Source organism: Solea senegalensis, linkage group LG19, assembly GCF_019176455.1.
Source record: "Solea senegalensis isolate Sse05_10M linkage group LG19, IFAPA_SoseM_1, whole genome shotgun sequence".
Taxonomy (NCBI): Eukaryota; Metazoa; Chordata; class Actinopteri; order Pleuronectiformes; family Soleidae; genus Solea; species Solea senegalensis.
The window spans coordinates 3415441-3432938 of NC_058038.1; the positions used below are offsets into that span (position 1 = coordinate 3415441).

The 17498-nt window shown below is 44.1% G+C and overlaps 2 protein-coding genes across 3 annotated transcripts; both read right to left on the reverse strand.

Annotated features, from left to right (window-relative positions):
• Window positions 1-1884: 1884 nt before the first annotated feature.
• LOC122785579 lies at window positions 1885-10382 on the reverse strand. Of its 2 annotated transcripts, none has more exons than XR_006362304.1 (2): window positions 2311-9634; window positions 1885-2204 (listed from the first exon to the last, which is right to left on the reverse strand). XR_006362304.1 is itself a non-coding variant. In XM_044051449.1 (2 exons), the coding sequence occupies exon 2, from the start codon at window positions 8658-8660 to the stop codon at window positions 2727-2729; it is 5934 nt and encodes a 1977-aa protein (XP_043907384.1). In that variant the 5' UTR covers window positions 8661-9597; window positions 9704-10382; the 3' UTR covers window positions 1885-2726. The 2 variants fall into 2 exon arrangements, 1 of the variants encoding a protein (XP_043907384.1); XM_044051449.1 differs by adding an exon at window positions 9704-10382 and having other exon boundaries at window positions 1885-9597.
• A 44-nt stretch (window positions 10383-10426) lies between these two features.
• Window positions 10427-17333, reverse strand: LOC122785246. Its single transcript, XM_044050971.1, has 2 exons — window positions 17095-17333; window positions 10427-16988 (listed from the first exon to the last, which is right to left on the reverse strand). Exon 2 carries the CDS (start codon window positions 16049-16051, stop codon window positions 10427-10429), a length of 5625 nt encoding a protein of 1874 aa, XP_043906906.1. The 5' UTR covers window positions 16052-16988; window positions 17095-17333.
• Window positions 17334-17498: the final 165 nt, after the last annotated feature.

Sequence of the window (17498 nt, forward strand, 5' to 3'; positions counted from 1 at the left end):
CACACACACACACATAAACATACTGACCTACTCACTTTAGTGGGGAACAAAGTCTTTGAACATCTCTGTTGGTCACTGTTTGTGCAGAATTTAAATATAAACACACTGTGATTCAACTTCCTGCTGAAAGATTGTTGGCAGTGGACAAGTGGAAAGGGAACTTGGCTTGTAACTGGAGGGTTGCTGGTTCAAGTCCCCAGAAGGGCTGGGGTACCCCTGAGCAAAGTACCCAATCCCCATTGTTCCCTGGGTGCTACTCAAATGCAGAGAAAGAATTTCCTAAGGGGACTAATAAAGTATAAGACTTAGATTTCCTCAACTCTTCTCATTTTTGTTGCTTTTCCATCAGAGATAGCACCTGGTGTTTTTTAGTATCTAGCGAGCTAGCCGGTACTAAATTGTGACGTCAACAGACGGCCAGCCTCTGATTGGTCAGAGAGTGTCGTCACTGAATAGTCATCCACTGATTCTAACGATTCAGTTTCACCCAAAACGACTGCTTTACAAGTGCTTTGTGTGTTTGTGTCGCGTAGAAAAAAAATAGAACTGTGGAAAGTGGAAAAGTGACATAACACACACACACATACTGGTCCACTCACTTTAGTGGGGACCAAAGTCAACGTCTTGAACAAAATCTTAATGTGAACACTTCGGTTTCAAGCCACTTGCTCAACAAACGTGAATTTTCCGCCATTTCGGTGTCAGTTTAACAACAAAACTGTTACACATACACGGGGCTGCTCTCTGTCTCCCTCTGTCTCTCATCAGTGGTACTGCAGCCTCACAGCCAGAGTTCCTCATGAGCAGGTGCAGCGCCTCACGGGTGAATGGTAAACTGTTGATAACACTCGCTCAGGTTTTTGGTGACAGTGTTTGAGGAGGAGCTATGACTCCGGTGAGTCGTCAAGCCATAATTATAAGACACGCCCTCAAATCCTGAACAAAAGAGAAACGGTTTAAAGCCTTTACTTTGTAATTCATTATTTCACAGTTGTAATTGTATCACTTTTTCGGAGCCACTACTTTCTAACATATTTCATTTATCTGCGGTCACGTGATGAAGAGCAGAGCTTCACCTCGATCAAATCTCACTCGGACGACTCGGCGTTGGCAGAAGGTTCCCGTTTTCACGACAGACGGACGAGATTTGACACTGAGCGAGCGAGGACGACGTCGTTAAAAAAGTATTTGTAAGTCAATTTCCCCGCGTCGTCACAACGTTTTCAGTGTGGTGATTTTCACCATCTGGTGCAGCCACATTTCACCAGATTAAAACACGGTTTATGAATACGATTAAGCCGCCAATGAAGCGGCGTGGAATAAATGATTCTCCATTAATACTTTTTTTTTTTTTTACCTCCACTCCCACTCGAGATATTTCTCCTTGTTATGACTTTGTCGCGACAGCAGCCTCCGTAAATGATTATGCAGATACATTATTTTAATTAAAACATGTTGTGTTGCGATAAATGATGATGGGTGAACGTTCCACACACAGACACCCAACCTGAGGAAGGTGAAGAAGATGAAAAATCACTCTATTTTTCACTCAAGTATCTAAAAATTCACCACAATTCAGTCGCAGTCTTGAAATAAAGTTTATAGAAACAAGTGGAAATTCACAGAAAAAAGGAACACTTAACCAGTTCAAGAGAAAAAATGTCAATTCTAAGACTGAAAAATTCAACACTACAAAATATTATGTTTGATTCCCTGAGATTTCTTACTAAACCTAAAAGCAAGTCTGAAAATCCAAAATTTTGAATATCAAATTGTGCAAAAGTCCAATTTACACACACTCCACAGTTTCTGTTCTGATTCAAACCTGTCTTTGTGAAGACATTTTTATCTGGTCCTCACACCTTTTAAAGGGTTTTGTTGCAGCCCTTGATGTACATAATAATGGCAGAGAGTCTCGACAGGTGCAATTTCCTTTTATTTAGTAGCACCGTGAAAACTAAAAATAAACAGAAAGAATTTATTTAATACAAATCACATTTCCACAGTGCATTCAATCAAACCATAAAACACATAGAAATACTGTGCTTCAAAAAATAAACAACAGTAATTAGATTAGGCTTAGATCACAAATATGTTTACTTTTTACACACACACACTATACCAGATACACACCTCACTCCGCTCACCAAGGGTGCAAAACTCACACGTGACTGCTTCAAAGCTTGCTGTTAGCTTGATGGGCTCTTAACAAACGACACACAAATACAGCTCAGGTAAGTCTAATAATGTACAGAACGTACAAGCAAGTAATAAATATGATAATCAAACCAAGATAATGTGCTAACTTACTCCATAACAGAGGTACGGGTGATGTGGAAAGTCGGGAGAAAGAACAGCTGCAGACTAGCGTGTTCCCGGGCTTACAGTGACGAAACGTAAACAAAAAGTCATCTATACAGGTTCCGGGGTAACAGCGAAGGAACGTGAATAACGAATAAGCTATTCGCCTACAGCGACGGGACGTAAACAAAGTAGATAGCCATACAGGTTCCGGGGTTCAAACAAAGGAACATGAATGACGAATGAGCGAGTCACTTACACTCCCACCAATCGTGTTATGATGAATGAACTCACTAAAGGTTAATAAACAGAATCATACACGATTTACAAACCATAAAAGGCCACACTAAAACGCATAGGTACACAAAAAAAAACACAAATAGCCTGACATGTCTGATGCAAGTATATTTTGGACTGACGGCCAATTATTCACTTTCAAGGAGAAGCACTAGCTTTTGGATAGGCCGTTCGATGATAGAGGGTTTAGAGTTATGATCCTGTTTTTTCGTCAGTTTCCGCTCCCCAACTTGTACTCTGACTCTGCGAACTAGACCGTCCATCCCTTTTGTAACATCAACTACTCGGCCTAGTTGCCACTGGTTCCTTGGAAGTGTGTCTTCTTTGATAATGACTATGTCATCCACTTTCAGGTTGCGCCGGGGCACATGCCATTTTTGCCTTGTAGCCACATTCAGGAGGTATTCCCTTTTCCATCGACTCCAGAACTGCTCACTCAGATACTGTACTCTGCGCCACCTTTTTGCAGCGTACATGTCTTCTTTCACAAATTTTCCAGGAGGTGGTAAAGCACACCTTGATTTCATTAGGATGAGATGATTTGGAGTCAAGGGTTCAGGTGACAAGGGATCATTGATTCCATCAACGTTCAATGGGCGGCTGTTGACAATGGCCATTGCCTCATAAAATAACGTTCTAAGCGAGGCATCATCCAGTCTGCCTGGACACTGAGAGATGGTGATGCTCAACACATTGCGGATGGACCGAATTTGACGCTCCCATACGCCACCTGCATGACTTGCTGAGGGGGCATTGAAGAAGAACTCACACTGTTTATCTGCCAGGAAAGCTTCCAGTACTTTGATGTCACATTGCTTGAGAGCTTCCCGGAGTTCATTTCTGGCTCCCACAAAGTTTGTGCCCTGATCACAGTGGAGTTGGCAAACGGCTCCCCTAAGACTGATGAAGCATCTCAAAGCGTTGACAAAGGCGTCCGTAGACATATCTTCGAGCATTTCGATATGGACCGCTCGAGAAGACAGGCACGTGAAGATGAGGCCATATCTCTTGCACTCTTTACGGCCCCGCTTGATGACAAATGGGCCAAAACAGTCCATTCCACAGAATGTAAAAGGTGCTGAGACTTCAATGCGTTCTCTTGGGAGTTCAGACATTTGTTGCTCCTCAGCTGGTCGTCTGAGCTTACGGCATCGCACACATCTATGTATCAACGTGGCAACAGATTTACTCCCACCAATAGCCCAAAATCCATTTGCTCTGAGCTCCATTAAGGTTTGACTTCGGCCTTGATGACAGATCTGGACATGGTAGTGAGACAGAATTAGCTTGGTAATGTGGCTGTCCCTTGGGAGAATGATAGGATGCTTTAGTTCTTGACTGAGGGTCGACCTTTTCAGTCTTCCACCTACACGAAGAAGTCCCCCTTCAAGAATGGGATCAAGACGAAAAAGAGAACTTGAGCTTGGAAGACTGTCCCTTGGTGAACCTCTTTGCAGTACCTTTAGCTCTTGAGGAAAGGCCTGCTGCTGGACAAGCTTGATTACCACCTCAGCAGCTTCCCTTCGTTCTACAACAGTCACAAGGTCGCTGTGATTTTTTAGCTTCGACCCTAGTCTCTTGATTCTTGCAACCACTTTAACCAGCATGGTCCAAGTGGAAAACCGGCTCAGTCGGCTTAGAATATTTCTCTGATCATTGACTTGAGTTGCGAAAACTTGAAGTACCTTAACTTCTGGATCCCCAACAAGTAGCTCTGTTGGAGGGCTAGGTGTTCGAAACACCTCTTGTTCCCATAAAAACTTGGGCCCTGATAACCAACCGGCTGAGGAGATGTCTGCTGCATGAAGACCTCGGGAGGCGTGGTCGGCTGGGTTTTGTGCCGTGTCAACATAGTGCCACTGACTTGGTTTAGTATTCTCTCTTATCATTTGAACACGGTTTGCCACAAACACATGGAACCTTCGTGCTTCATTGTTGATGTATGCAAGCACTACCTGAGAGTCAGTCCAAAAGAATTCCTCGTCAATTTTCATCTCAAGTTCAGTTTTCAGCATTACACTCATCTTGGCTGAAATGACTGCTGCGGAGAGTTCCAGTCTTGGGATACTTACGACTTTAGTGGGTGCAACCCTAGCTTTGGCCATTACAAGACTACAATGGACTTCGTCTTTGTCGTTTTTGTACCTTAAGTAGGAACATGCACCATATCCTATATTACTAGCATCTGAGAAATGGTGCAGTTCCACTCTGACAATGTTACCGAAGTCTTGAGGGTGGTAGCATCTGGGTATGGTGACATCCTTTAGCCTTTGCAGACCGCTTTTCCACTCCTCCCACCGTGGACGCAGACTTTCGGGAAGTGGATCGTCCCATCCATTGCCTCTGCGACAGAGTTCCTGCAGGATGCACTTTCCACTCAGGGTGAAGGGAGCAACAAATCCAAGTGGGTCATACAGAGAAGCAACAACAGACAAGAGACCACGACGAGTTGGGGGGTGATCCTTTGCATCGACACTGAAACTGAAGGTGTCATTTCCTAGCGACCACTGAATACCAAGTATGTGTCCTTCTGGTGATACGTCTGGACAAAGGTTGAGCTGTTCAGTTGTTTCCGCTCTTTCTGAGGGGGCTACACACGAAAGGACCTCCCTTTGATTAGAGTTGAATTTGTGTAGGCGTAGGCCTGCACCTTTACACAGCTCCTGTGCTTCAACAATCAATTCTTTAGCTTCTTTGACTGATGGAACACTGATTAACCCGTCATCCACATAAAAGTTCTTCTCGATGAAAGCTGGCGCTGAAGAGTAGTCAGACTTGTGTTGCTGTGCCAAGTACTTAAGACCGAAGTTGGCACATCCTGGGGAGGAGGCAGCACCGAAAAGATGGACTGTCATTCTATATTCTTGTGGTTCTGTTTCCAACTGTCCATCCTCCCACCATAGGAACCTCAGGTAGTCGCGAACTTCAGGTGAGACACAGAACTGATGGAACATCTTTTCGATGTCACAGATTACAGCCACTGCTTCCTTTCTAAAGCGACACAGAACTCCCACCAGAGAGTTGATTAGGTCAGGACCTGTCAGTAGAGTGTCGTTTAGAGAGATGCCACGAAACTTTGCTGAGCAATCAAAAACAACTCTTAGTTTGCCTGGTTTCTTGGTGTGGTAAACCCCATGATGAGGGATATACCACAAGGTCTCTCTCTCAGAAACAGAGGGGGCTGGCTCTGCATCACCCTTGTCGATTGTTTCTTTCATGAAGGCGGTATAGTGGTCATAATATTCTTTGTTGGCCTTTAATTTCCTTTTCAGGTGTTGCAACCGAATAGCAGCCAGCTTTTTATTGTTTGGTAGTGTTGGTGGACTGCTGCCCTTGAAAGGGAGGGGCATCTCATAGTGTCCATCCTCCTTCTGCCTGATATTGTCACTAAGTAGTTGTATGAAGCGAACATCATCTTGAGAGACATACTTGTCCTCATAACTCCTTTCGTTAAAGTCTGATTCTAGAACCTTCAGCACATCAGTGGTTTGTGGCATTTCCTTTACTGCAACTCGGTGCACGAAACTCTGACTTCCCTGTCTATCTAAATGGGGGTTGGAAGACCCTATAATACTCCAGCCGAGCATAGTTCTCTGTGCGAACGGTTCATTTACACTACCTGTGATGACATCCAAGGGAGCTAGAGCTGATGGATAATCATAACCAATTAACAGTCCCACCTCACAGTCTTGTAGTGGTGGTAGCTTGCTAGACAGGTGTTTGAGATGAGACCACTGGAGTGCTGTACTTTTGGTAGGGATGTGTGACTTATCGACTGGAATGAAGTCTCGTGTGTATGCCTGCTTTATTTGGACATAGGTGTCGGAGTTGAGTCCTCTAACTTGTAGACCAAAGGCAGTTTTACTTGCTATGACTGTGTTGACGGCTGTCATTGTACTGAGCTTGAGTTGCACTGATTGAGTGTCCACGTTTAGTTCAGACGCTAGATCCTCCAAGATGAAAGTTGAGTCACTTTGTGTGTCAAGTAGGGCATAAGTGAGAATTTCTTTCTGAGGCACCGTAGCTGACGACACAAGAACTGGAACGATGCTGGAGGTGGCAGAAGCATGCTGTGTTATGGCATGGGCCATAACCTTGTGGATTTCTTTTCTTGCATGGTCCTTTCTGACTACAGGATCTCCGTCTGACATTTCCGTAGGTGCCTTTTCTCTCTCTATATGCAAGCATGTTGGATGACGTCGACCACATGTGTTGCAGGTGTGTCGTCCCTTACAGTCCTTAGTAATGTGCCCCTTCCTTAAGCACCCGAAGCAAAGGTGATTTTCATGAATGAAAGTTTTTTTCTCGTCCGCAGACTTGGCTGCAAACATAGGGCACTTAGCGACACCATGTGTTTCGTCCTTACAAACTAAGCAAGGTGGCCTTGGCTTGGAGTATGAGGTTTTCAGTTCTCCTGAAGGAGAGGTTTTTATTTGAGCACTTGTACTGAGTGCTTTGGCTCTCTTAGGAAACCTCTCTTCTGCGGGTTTGATGTTCATCAGAAGAGGGGAAGCAATAGGGTTACAAGCTATGCGGGCTTCCTTTTGCATAAACTCTGTGAACTGTTTGAAACTTGGATAGTCCCCAGACTTGTCTAATTCTTCCACAACAATACGACCCCATCTACGCACCATCCACTCAGGCAGTTTTTTGAGAAGCTTGTGATTTTCCTCACAATCATTTAAGATGGCTAAGCCCTTAACATGAGGGATGGCCTCAACACAACCTTGAAGGAAATCTGCAAACTCTCTGAGTGCAATAGGGTCATTTGCGGCTAACCTGGGCCACTTTATGAGCTTGTCTCTAAAGGCTCTTTGGACAACAAATGGGCTTCCATATCTATCCTGCAAGACTGCCCAGGCACCCTGATATGCGTCTTCGGAGTTTCGGTAGAAGAATCCTTCCACAGCCTTGCGTGCTTCCCCAGCGAGATAACTCTTTAGATAGAGCATTTTTTCACTTACTGGGAGGGGCTTCTGGCCGATGAGAGCCATAAAGGATATCTTCCAGTCTATGAATTTTAAAGGGTCACCAGTAAACGTCGCCGGTTCTGGGACAGGTAGACGGCTTATGGTAAGTGAGCTTGCAATTGCTTGGGCTAGCCTGGCTTCTTCCGGAGCTGTTTGTGCTTCAGGGAGTGTATGGTAAGGCTGGAATGGCCTGGCATGTGGATCTAATGGAGTTTTCAATTCAGCATTGTGGCAGCCATATTGAATTGTATGGTCAGGCTCTTCATAAACACTTTCACGTCCATTAAAGTTGTGATACGCTCTCACCCGAGCGGCAGCTACCTTTACTTCATTGTCTGCATGTAGCTGTTGTAACCTTGTTTTTTCCTCTTCTAACTTTAATTTCATCTCAGCCTCCCTCTGCTTGAATTCTGCTAGCATTTGCGTTTCTTTAAATTTCCATTCGCTCTCCAATTCATCAAGTCTCGCTTGTTGGGTATGAATTATTTGCATAGCTTTTGCCTGCTCTAGTTTGGCTGCGAGGTCCGCTTCTGCATCTGCACGTTTGCTAGAGGACCTGGAAGTGGCGCTTGAGGAAGCGTATGATCTCTGTATGGACTCAGAGATCACTGTTTCTGTTTTTGAGTTTCCAAAGACGGATCCATACTCATTTTTATTTAGCACTATCCTCACTCTCTCCTTCTCGAGGTGGTCATTGAAGGTCTCATCTATGTTCTCAAGTCGTTTATTGATGAGGTCACAAATCTCAGCTGTCAGAGTGACACATGCATCCATTTTCTTGGCAATATCTGGGGTAGAAGTATGGTTGCGTCGAATGGGTTCATAGTGCTGTTGTACTATGACATGTTTAACCTTAATATCTGTTTGGGTTTTATCAAGGTCCTCAACTGAGCAGAAAGCCTTCAGTCTCAGTCTGATTTCCTTTGCTGCCTGCTTCCAAGAGTCATAGGTTTTATTGAATGCCTTTTCATTTTTCTTTGCTTCCTGTTCATGCAACTCTAGACCCTTTGCTGATAAACTTCGCTCACGAGAGCTGGACCTGACCTGTGTCTCAGGGGGGTTGTCTGTTTCTTCAGCAGGTGTTAACATCATGTTGATCTTGTGCTTCTGTTTGATTTATTATAGCTTTAGAGTGTGTTATGCCTGGACTCAAATTTAGATGAGTGGTGACTTTAACTTATCCTTTAAATTGTGTAATACCACTCACATCAGACATTTACACTTTGTGGCTATAGCAAGGTTAACAAACAGTGACAATGCAAGCGTTATAAAACACGAATGCTGCTAAATACTCTGTGGTCAGACAATTTTCCTTTCAAATATTGTTAAAGATTCAGGAGTTAGGATCTCATGAAATGACATTTACCTTAACACTCTCGTTGCAACTTTCAACCGTAAGGCTCTAGCCTTTGACACAATTCAGTATCACACATTTAAAAATTGTCCTTTGAATAACTCAGCATATGGCAGTTATGTACTCTCTATTTTCCCAACATGTCATATGATGAATTAGCTGAGTAGGTAGTTTCAGGTTAATTTTACCACATCAACTTTAATACCATGTAGCCTATGTGATTAGTTTTATGAGTTAGATCTCTCACTGCAGCTGTGGCATCCGTACGCAGGCGTGGACATCAGATGATCTTGTCCGCTGGCTGATGAAGACGCTGGCGTGGTGGATGACTAGCGTTGAGTTTTCACTGTTGCAGCCCTTGATGTACATAATAATGGCAGAGAGTCTCGACAGGTGCAATTTCCTTTTATTTAGTAGCACCGTGAAAACTAAAAATAAACAGAAAGAATTTATTTAATACAAATCACATTTCCACAGTGCATTCAATCAAACCATAAAACACATAGAAATACTGTGCTTCAAAAAATAAACAACAGTAATTAGATTAGGCTTAGATCACAAATATGTTTACTTTTTACACACACACACTATACCAGATACACACCTCACTCCGCTCACCAAGGGTGCAAAACTCACACGTGACTGCTTCAAAGCTTGCTGTTAGCTTGATGGGCTCTTAACAAACGACACACAAATACAGCTCAGGTAAGTCTAATAATATACAGAACGTACAAGCAAGTAATAAATATGATAATCAAACCAAGATAATGTGCTAACTTACTCCATAACAGAGGTACGGGTGATGTGGAAAGTCGGGAGAAAGAACAGCTGTAGACTAGCGTGTTCCCGGGCTTACAGTGACGAAACGTAAACAAAAAAGTCATCCATACAGGTTCCGGGGTAACAGCGAAGGAACGTGAATAACGAATAAGCTATTCGCCTACAGCGACGGGACGTAAACAACGTAGATAGCCATACAGGTTCCGGGGTTAAAACGAAGGAACATGAATGACGAATAAGCGAGTCACTTACACTCCCACCAATCGTGTTATGATGAATGAACTCACTAAAGGTTAATAAACAGAATCATACACGATTTACAAACCATAAAAGGCCACACTAAACCGCATAGGTACACATAAAAACACAAATAGCCTGACATGTCTGATGCAAGTATATTTTGGACTGACGGCCAATTATTCACTTTCAAGGAGAAGCACTAGCTTTTGGATAGGCCGTTCGATGATAGAGGGCTTAGAGTTATGATCCTGTTTTTTCGTTAGTTTCCGCTCCCCAACTTGTACTCTGACTCTGCGAACTAGACCGTCCATCCCTTTTGTAACATCAACTACTCGGCCTAGTTGCCACTGGTTCCTTGGAAGTGTGTCTTCTTTGATAATGACTATGTCATCCACTTTCAAGTTGCGCCGGGGCACATGCCATTTTTGCCTTGTAGCCATATTCAGGAGGTATTCCCTTTTCCATCGACTCCAGAACTGCTCACTCAGATACTGTACTCTGCGCCACCTTTTGCAGCGTACATGTCTTCTTTCACAAATTTTCCAGGAGGTGGTAAAGCACACCTTGATTTCATTAGGATGAGATGATTTGGAGTCAAGGTTTCAGGTGACAAGGGATCATTGATTCCATCAACGTTCAATGGGCGGCTGTTGACAATGGCCATTGCCTCATAAAATAACGTTCTAAGCGAGGCATCATCCAGTCTGCCTGGACACTGAGAGATGGTGATGCTCAACACATTGCGGATGGACCGAATTTGACGCTCCCATACGCCACCTGCATGACTTGCTGAGGGGGCATTGAAGAAGAACTCACACTGTTTATCTGCCAGGAAAGCTTCCAGTACTTTGATGTCACATTGCTTGAGAGCTTCCCGGAGTTCATTTCTGGCTCCCACAAAGTTTGAGCCCTGATCACAGTGGAGTTGGCAAACGGCTCCCCTAAGACTGATGAAGCATCTCAAAGCGTTGACAAAGGCGTCCGTAGACATATCTTCGAGCATTTCGATATGGACCGCTCGAGAAGACAGGCACGTGAAGATGAGGCCATATCTCTTGCACTCTTTACGGCCCCGCTTGATGACAAATGGGCCAAAACAGTCCATTCCACAGAATGTAAAAGGTGCTGAGACTTCAATGCGTTCTCTTGGGAGTTCAGACATTTGTTGCTCCTCAGCTGGTCGTCTGAGCTTACGGCATCGCACACATCTATGTATCAACGTGGCAACAGATTTACTCCCACCAATAGCCCAAAATCCATTTGCTCTGAGCTCCATTAAGGTTTGACTTCGGCCTTGATGACAGATCTGGATATGGTAGTGAGACAGAATTAGCTTGGTAATGTGGCTGTCCCTTGGGAGAATGATAGGGTGCTTTAGTTCTTGACTGAGGGTCGACCTTTTCAGTCTTCCACCTACACGAAGAAGTCCCCCTTCAAGAATGGGATCAAGACGAAAAAGAGAACTTGAGCATGGAAGACTGTCCCTTTGTGAACCTCTTTGCAGTACCTTTAGCTCTTGAGGAAAGGCCTGCTGCTGGACAAGCTTGATTACCACCTCAGCAGCTTCCCTTCGTTCTACAACAGTCACAAGGTCGCTGTGATTTTTTAGCTTCGACCCTAGTCTCTTGATTCTTGCAACCACTTTAACCAGCATGGTCCAAGTGGAAAACCGGCTCAGGCGGCTTAGAATATTTCTCTGATCATTGACTTGAGTTGCGAATACTTGAAGTACCTTAACTTCTGGATCCCCAACAAGTAGCTCTGTTGGAGGGCTAGGTGTTCGAAACACCTCTTGTTCCCATAAAAACTTGGGCCCTGATAACCAACCGGCTGAGGAGATGTCTGCTGCATGAAGACCTCGGGAGGCGTGGTCGGCTGGGTTTTGTGCCGTGTCAACATAGTGCCACTGACTTGGTTTAGTATTCTCTCTTATCATTTGAACACGGTTTGCCACAAACACATGGAACCTTCGTGCTTCATTGTTGATGTATGCAAGCACTACCTGAGAGTCAGTCCAAAAGAATTCCTCGTCAATTTTCATCTCAAGTTCAGTTTTCAGCATTACACTCATCCTGGCTGAAATGACTGCTGCGGAGAGTTCCAGTCTTGGGATACTTACGACTTTAGTGGGTGCAACCCTAGCTTTGGCCATTACAAGACTACAATGGACTTCGTCTTTGTCGTTTTTGTACCTTAAGTAGGAACATGCACCATATCCTATATTACTAGCATCTGAGAAATGGTGCAGTTCCACTCTGACAATGTTACCGAAGTCTTGAGGGTGGTAGCATCTGGGTATGGTGACATCCTTTAGCCTTTGCAGACCGCTTTTCCACTCCTCCCACCGTGGACGCAGACTTTCGGGAAGTGGATCGTCCCATCCATTGCCTCTGCGACAGAGTTCCTGCAGGATGCACTTTCCACTCAGGGTGAAGGGAGCAACAAATCCAAGTGGGTCATACAGAGAAGCACCAACAGACAAGAGACCACGACGAGTTGGGGGGTGATCCTTTGCATCGACACTGAAACCGAAGGTGTCATTTCCTAGCGACCACTGAATACCAAGTATGTGTCCTTCTGGTGATACGTCTGGACAAAGGTTGAGCTGTTCAGTTGTTTCCGCTCTTTCTGAGGGGGCTACACACGAAAGGACCTCCCTTTGATTAGAGTTGAATTTGTGTAGGCGTAGGCCTGCACCTTTACACAGCTCCTGTGCTTCAACAATCAATTCTTTAGCTTCTTTGACTGATGGAACACTGATTAACCCGTCATCCACATAAAAGTTCTTCTCGATGAAAGCTGGCGCTGAAGAGTAGTCAGACTTGTGTTGCTGTGCCAAGTACTTAAGACCGAAGTTGGCACATCCTGGGGAGGAGGCAGCACCGAAAAGATGGACTGTCATTCTATATTCTTGTGGTTCTGTTTCCAACTGTCCATCCTCCCACCATAGGAACCTCAGGTAGTCGCGAACTTCAGGTGAGACACAGAACTGATGGAACATCTTTTCGATGTCACAGATTACAGCCACTGCTTCCTTTCTAAAGCGACACAGAACTCCCACCAGAGAGTTGATTAGGTCAGGACCTGTCAGTAGAGTGTCGTTTAGAGAGATGCCACGAAACTTTGCTGAGCAATCAAAAACAACTCTTAGTTTGCCTGGTTTCTTGGTGTGGTAAACCCCATGATGAGGGATATACCACAAGGTCTCTCTCTCAGAAACAGAGGGGGCTGGCTCTGCATCACCCTTATCGATTGTTTCTTTCATGAAGGCGGTGTAGTGGTCATAATATTCTTTGTTGGCCTTTAATTTCCTTTTCAGGTGTTGCAACCGAATAGCAGCCAGCTTTTTATTGTTTGGTAGTGTTGGTGGACTGCTGCCCTTGAAAGGGAGGGGCATCTCATAGTGTCCATCCTCCTTCTGCCTGATATTGTCACTAAGTAGTTGTATGAAGCGAACATCATCTTGAGAGACATACTTGTCCTCATAACTCCTTTCGTTAAAGTCTGATTCTAGAACCTTCAGCACATCAGTGGTTTGTGGCATTTCCTTTACTGCAACTCGGTGCACGAAACTCTGACTTCCCTGTCTATCTAAATGGGGGTTGGAAGACCCTATAATACTCCAGCCGAGCATAGTTCTCTGTGCGAACGGTTCATTTACACTACCTGTGATGACATCCAAGGGAGCTAGAGCTGATGGATAATCATAACCAATTAACAGTCCCACCTCACAGTCTTGTAGTGGTGGTAGCTTGCTAGACAGGTGTTTGAGATGAGACCACTGGAGTGCTGTACTTTTGGTAGGGATGTGTGACTTATCGACTGGAATGAAGTCTCGTGTGTATGCCTGCTTTATTTGGACATAGGTGTCGGAGTTGAGTCCTCTAACTTGTAGACCAAAGGCAGTCTTACTTGCTATGACTGTGTTGACGGCTGTCATTGTACTGAGCTTGAGTTGCACTGATTGAGTGTCCACGTTTAGTTCAGACGCTAGATCCTCCAAGATGAAAGTTGAGTCACTTTGTGTGTCAAGTAGGGCATAAGTGAGAATTTCTTTCTGAGGCACCGTAGCTGACGACACAAGAACTGGAACAATGCTGGAGGTGGCAGAAGCATGCTGTGTTATGGCATGGGCCATAACCTTGTGGATTTCTTTTCTTGCATGGTCCTTTCTGACTACAGGATCTCCGTCTGACATTTCCGCAGGTGCCTTTTCTCTCTCTATATGCAAGCATGTTGGATGACGTCGACCACATGTGTTGCAGGTGTGTCGTCCCTTACAGTCCTTAGTAATGTGCCCCTTCCTTAAGCACCCGAAGCAAAGGTGATTTTCATGAATGAAAGTTTTTTTCTCGTCCGCAGACTTGGCTGCAAACATAGGGCACTTAGCGACACCATGTGTTTCGTCCTTACAAACTAAGCAAGGTGGCCTTGGCTTGGAGTATGAGGTTTTCAGTTCTCCTGAAGGAGAGGTTTTTATTTGAGCACTTGTACTGAGTGCTTTGGCTCTCTTAGGAAACCTCTCTTCTGCGGGTTTGATGTTCATCAGAAGAGGGGAAGCAATAGGGTTACAAGCTATGCGGGCTTCCTTTTGCATAAACTCTGTGAACTGTTTGAAACTTGGATAGTCCCCAGACTTGTCTAATTCTTCCACAACAATACGACCCCATCTACGCACCATCCACTCAGGCAGTTTTTTGAGAAGCTTGTGATTTTCCTCACAATCATTTAAGATGGCTAAGCCCTTAACATGAGGGATGGCCTCAACACAACCTTGAAGGAAATCTGCAAACTCTCTGAGTGCAATAGGGTCATTTGCGGCTAACCTGGGCCACTTTATGAGCTTGTCTCTAAAGGCTCTTTGGACAACAAATGGGCTTCCATATCTATCCTGCAAGACTGCCCAGGCACCCTGATATGCGTCTTCGGAGTTTCGGTAGAAGAATCCTTCCACAGCCTTGCGTGCTTCCCCAGCGAGATAACTCTTTAGATAGAGCATTTTTTCACTTACTGGGAGGGGCTTCTGGCCGATGAGAGCCATAAAGGATATCTTCCAGTCTATGAATTTTAAAGGGTCACCAGTAAACGTCGCCGGTTCTGGGACAGGTAGACGGCTTATGGTAAGTGAGCTTGCAATTGCTTGGGCTAGCCTGGCTTCTTCCGGAGCTGTTTGTGCTTCAGGGAGTGTATGGTAAGGCTGGAATGGCCTGGCATGTGGATCTAATGGAGTTTTCAATTCAGCATTGTGGCAGCCATATTGAATTGTATGGTCAGGCTCTTCATAAACACTTTCACGTCCATTAAAGTTGTGATACGCTCTCACCCGAGCGGCAGCTACCTTTACTTCATTGTCTGCATGTAGCTGTTGTAACCTTGTTTTTTCCTCTTCTAACTTTAATTTCATCTCAGCCTCCCTCTGCTTGAATTCTGCTAGCATTTGCGTTTCTTTAAATTTCCATTCGCTCTCCAATTCATCAAGTCTCGCTTGTTGGGTATGAATTATTTGCATAGCTTTTGCCTGCTCTAGTTTGGCTGCGAGGTCCGCTTCTGCATCTGCACGTTTGCTAGAGGACCTGGAAGTGGCGCTTGAGGAAGCGTATGATCTCTGTATGGACTCAGAGATCACTGTTTCTGTTTTTGAGTTTCCAAAGACGGATCCATACTCATTTTTATTTAGCACTATCCTCACTCTCTCCTTCTCGAGGTGGTCATTGAAGGTCTCATCTATGTTCTCAAGTCGTTTATTGATGAGGTCACAAATCTCAGCTGTCAGAGTGACACATGCATCCATTTTCTTGGCAATATCTGGGGTAGAAGTATGGTTGCGTCGAATGGGTTCATAGTGCTGTTGTACTATGACATGTTTAACCTTAATATCTGTTTGGGTTTTATCAAGGTCCTCAACTGAGCAGAAAGCCTTCAGTCTCAGTCTGATTTCCTTTGCTGCCTGCTTCCAAGAGTCATAGGTTTTATTGAATGCCTTTTCATTTTTCTTTGCTTCCTGTTCATGCAACTCTAGACCCTTTGCTGATAAACTTCGCTCACGAGAGCTGGACCTGACCTGTGTCTCAGGGGGGTTGTCTGTTTCTTCAGCAGGTGTTAACATCATGTTGATCTTGTGCTTCTGTTTGATTTATTATAGCTTTAGAGTGTGTTATGCCTGGACTCAAATTTAGATGAGTGGTGACTTTAACTTATCCTTTAAATTGTGTAATACCACTCACATCAGACATTTACACTTTGTGGCTATAGCAAGGTTAACAAACAGTGACAATGCAAGCGTTATAAAACACGAATGCTGCTAAATACTCTGTGGTCAGACAATTTTCCTTTCAAATATTGTTAAAGATTCAGGAGTTAGGATCTCATGAAATGACATTTACCTTAACACTCTCGTTGCAACTTTCAACCGTAAGGCTCTAGCCTTTGACACAATTCAGTATCACACATTTAAAAATTGTCCTTTGAATAACTCAGCATATGGCAGTTATGTACTCTCTATTTTCCCAACATGTCATATGATGAATTAGCTGAGTAGGTAGTTTCAGGTTAATTTTACCACATCAACTTTAATACCATGTAGCCTATGTGATTAGTTTTATGAGTTAGATCTCTCACTGCAGCTGTGGCATCCGTACGCAGGCGTGGACATCAGATGATCTTGTCCGCTGGCTGATGAAGACGCTGGCGTGGTGGATGACTAGCGTTGAGTTTTCACTGTTGCAGCCCTTGATGTACATAATAATGGCAGAGAGTCTCGACAGGTGCAATTTCCTTTTATTTAGTAGCACCGTGAAAACTAAAAATAAACAGAAAGAATTTATTTAATACAAATCACATTTCCACAGTGCATTCAATCAAACCATAAAACACATAGAAATACTGTGCTTCAAAAAATAAACAACAGTAATTAGATTAGGCTTAGATCACAAATATGTTTACTTTTTACACACACACACTATACCAGATACACACCTCACTCCGCTCACCAAGGGTGCAAAACTCACACGTGACTGCTTCAAAGCTTGCTGTTAGCTTGATGGGCTCTTAACAAACGACACACAAATACAGCTCAGGTAAGTCTAATAATATACAGAACGTACAAGCAAGTAATAAATATGATAATCAAACCAAGATAATGTGCTAACTTACTCCATAACAGAGGTACGGGTGATGTGGAAAGTCGGGAGAAAGAACAGCTGTAGACTAGCGTGTTCCCGGGCTTACAGTGACGAAACGTAAACAAAAAAGTCATCCATACAGGTTCCGGGGTAACAGCGAAGGAACGTGAATAACGAATAAGCTATTCGCCTACAGCGACGGGACGTAAACAACGTAGATAGCCATACAGGTTCCGGGGTTAAAACGAAGGAACATGAATGACGAATAAGCGAGTCACTTACACAATCATTGCTATCATAACTTTGACTCAACAAACACATAAGAAGAAGAAAAAAAACACATCAAGTTTATTGGTATTGCACAGTGCTTAGTTCACTGTGCAAGGCATAGTTGAGGACTAAGCCACAAATATAAGCCTTATCAAAAAACAGATT

What these genes read in the sequence shown, in the direction of transcription:
- LOC122785579 (XM_044051449.1), bottom strand. Translation starts at nt 8,660, where the DNA reads ATGATGTTAACACCTGCTGAAGAAACAGACAACCCCCCTGAGACACAG.
- LOC122785246 (XM_044050971.1), bottom strand. Translation starts at nt 16,051, where the DNA reads ATGATGTTAACACCTGCTGAAGAAACAGACAACCCCCCTGAGACACAG.